General features: G+C 45.8%; 1 protein-coding gene across 2 annotated transcripts in view; it reads left to right on the top strand.

The window, feature by feature from the left end:
* Window positions 1–2,500, top strand: part of LOC125046757 — a 10,674-nt gene that overhangs the window by 8,148 nt on the left and 26 nt on the right. The window contains exons 4-6 of one of the 2 annotated variants that reach the window (XM_047644687.1): window positions 331–420; window positions 754–948; window positions 1,870–2,500. The exon at window positions 1,870–2,500 is cut by the window's right edge and continues 26 nt beyond it. In XM_047644687.1, coding sequence (XP_047500643.1) covers window positions 331–420; window positions 754–948; window positions 1,870–2,382 — 798 coding nt within the window. In that variant the 3' untranslated portion in view covers window positions 2,383–2,500. The remainder of the gene's footprint in view (window positions 1–330; window positions 421–753; window positions 949–1,869) is intronic. The other variant, XM_047644688.1, reaches the window with a different exon arrangement.

Raw genomic sequence — 2,500 nt, 5'->3', positions numbered from 1 at the left:
CACGGGCTGTGTCGTCATCCAACCATCATTCAAACTTTGATCGCATGTACCGTGATACCTTCATTTGGCAAACGTTTCATTGTATGCGTCGCCATGCTTTCACATGACAAATGTTTTATCGCATGCCCCGTCATTCCTTCATCTGACAAACGTTTTATCGCAAGGGTAATTATACATTCAAATGAAAAACGTTTCATCGCATGCGCCGTCATACCTTCACATGAGAAACGTCTTATCATGTAATCTACACCGTCATCTTGTTATTAATTAATATGATCACAGCTTCAATAATATTACATGGTTGATTAAGACTCATCCTTCTCTTCTCAGATAGAGAGTCTAACCAGTGTGGCATTTGGAACTGTCCTGGAAATGGGTATGACCACAGCCGCATCAGGTGTCACGCCTACAAAGTGTCAGGTCAGTAACGTGACGTAATATGGAGCGTGTCAGCGGTTTTTCGTTCGCTCATTGACAGTACCATACTATTCCTGTTAACTGTCGTATCGCTATGCCCGTTAAATTACGGTAACTGTGTCTATCTGGTAATTCAGGTATTGCTGATAATTCCATAGGTTACTAGGATGGTATTTGTATGGTATACGTTTTCTCATTCTGGAACGTATGGTTTCCATTTCATTGCACATCTCTTAAAGCAGATTTACTTCGTATTTTGGGACAAGTTACAGTCTTAAATACGAATACGGATATGTGGCAGAACGGCAGTACATTTTTTTCATTTGTTGCTTACAGGTTACCTACGAGTCGGACAAATCTCTACTTCTAAGTGAGCTTCTGAGGAAGGCGCGGGTGGTGGGAAGCGAGGTGTGGGCGGTGTTGGACGAGGATGGGCGGCCTCGGTGTGCTAAGGTCACTCAGGTGGACGGCAGGATTTTCCTCCACGCCCTCATGGAAGGGACGCCCCCCATCTACACCCACACCGTGCCCGTAAGTTCAGTATCTCGATATGCTTTGTCTTCTTGTTATTCTTCTCTTCCTTCTCTTACTCCTTTTTTTACTCATTTTCTTTCACGGTCCCCTGTTGTTTTCCTCTTCCTTTTTTCTTCTTCTTCTTCTGGTTACTTCATTTTTTCCTTTACTTCCGCCTTTCTTTTTTCACTCATACTTACCGTCTTTCTTCTCATCTTCCATCTATTCCTTCCTCTCTTCTCTCTTTCTTCACTTCCTTCGCTTCCTCCTACTATCTCCTTCCTTCTTCCCCCCCCCGCCTCCTTCCACTACTTCCTCCCTCTTGTTATTATTTCTTATTTCCCCAAGGATTTTTCTTTCTTTCTTTTCTTTTTAGTTGAAGATAAATATAAAACATTATCGAAGTGCTTCATTTACATCGACTTTAAGACCTTCTTCGTCTTTAGAGGAAAGACATTTCCGAGAAAAGTATCATCTGTTTTTATTTCGATATTTTAGATGACTTAGGACTTATCTTGTTCAAATTCCCTCCTCTTTTTTTACGGTTTTAACGGTTTTCAGGATCGTCTTTTTGTGTATACCTCTATACATTTCACTTACTATTTATGTACTTGTTATTTTCCACAACCTACCAGACATAAGCATTGTAATATCCGATGTCACTGGAGTAACATCATAACCTACCGAATGTTTATGGCAGTAGTCACACTTCATAGCACCTTTGGCTAGTGTTATTCAATACAGAGTTGATATTACCCTCCATTGAGAGTCACGTTACAGATCCGTATTACTGTTTCGCGTGTTTTTTTTACATCCGGTCACTAGTGTTACCTAATATAGTGCATATTGCAGTTCCTCGATAGACTCGTGTTCAAGCTCACGTCAAAGCCATGCATGGTTTTATAGATTAGTGTGTACATTAATGCCACGTATTTTCAGTATGAAGACGTGCGAAACCTGGTGGACGAGAGCTGCATAAGGACCTTCCTGGAACTCTCCTGGGCGGGTAAAGTGCAAGGACGGATTACCATACGCCTATTGAACGCTACGTGTCGGTGTCTCCAGTTCTTCTACCTGTGCTCGGGAGAACGCGGCCCTTCGTACGCCAACACCCGCCTGCTGGAGGCGGAGGCCCGGGGCCAGTCCGGGGAGAGGGTGTGGGGGGGAGACTACCAGAACAACGACGGCAGCGGGGGGGCGGCTCTCCCTGGCCTGACCATGGGGGAGCTCTCGTCGCAGAGCGTCACCGCGGGCCTCGTCGCCGGCTTCTGCTACAGCCACGAGCACCGGAACCCTTCGCACTTCGTCATCTACAACAACGACTGCCCCGTCCTGTACGAGGAGAGTCCGCTGGGGAGAGTGGTAGAGGGCCTGGAATTCGTCAGGAGCGCTGCGAGGCTGCCGGATGTGAAGGACGCAGTCGTGAGTGATTGTGGATTAGTGCTGACGTAGTTGTGTCCCGAGGGTTAGGGAGTTAGCCCGTATTCTCTGTCTCTGGCTCGCTCTCTCTCTCTCTCTCTCTCTCTCTCTCTCTCTCTCTCTCTCTCTCTCTCTCTCTCTCTCTCTCTCT

The sequence above is a fragment of the Penaeus chinensis genome, chromosome 39 (assembly GCF_019202785.1).
Source record: "Penaeus chinensis breed Huanghai No. 1 chromosome 39, ASM1920278v2, whole genome shotgun sequence".
In the NCBI taxonomy this organism is placed as follows: Eukaryota; Metazoa; Arthropoda; class Malacostraca; order Decapoda; family Penaeidae; genus Penaeus; species Penaeus chinensis.
This window is presented reverse-complemented; position numbering and strand designations above follow the sequence as displayed.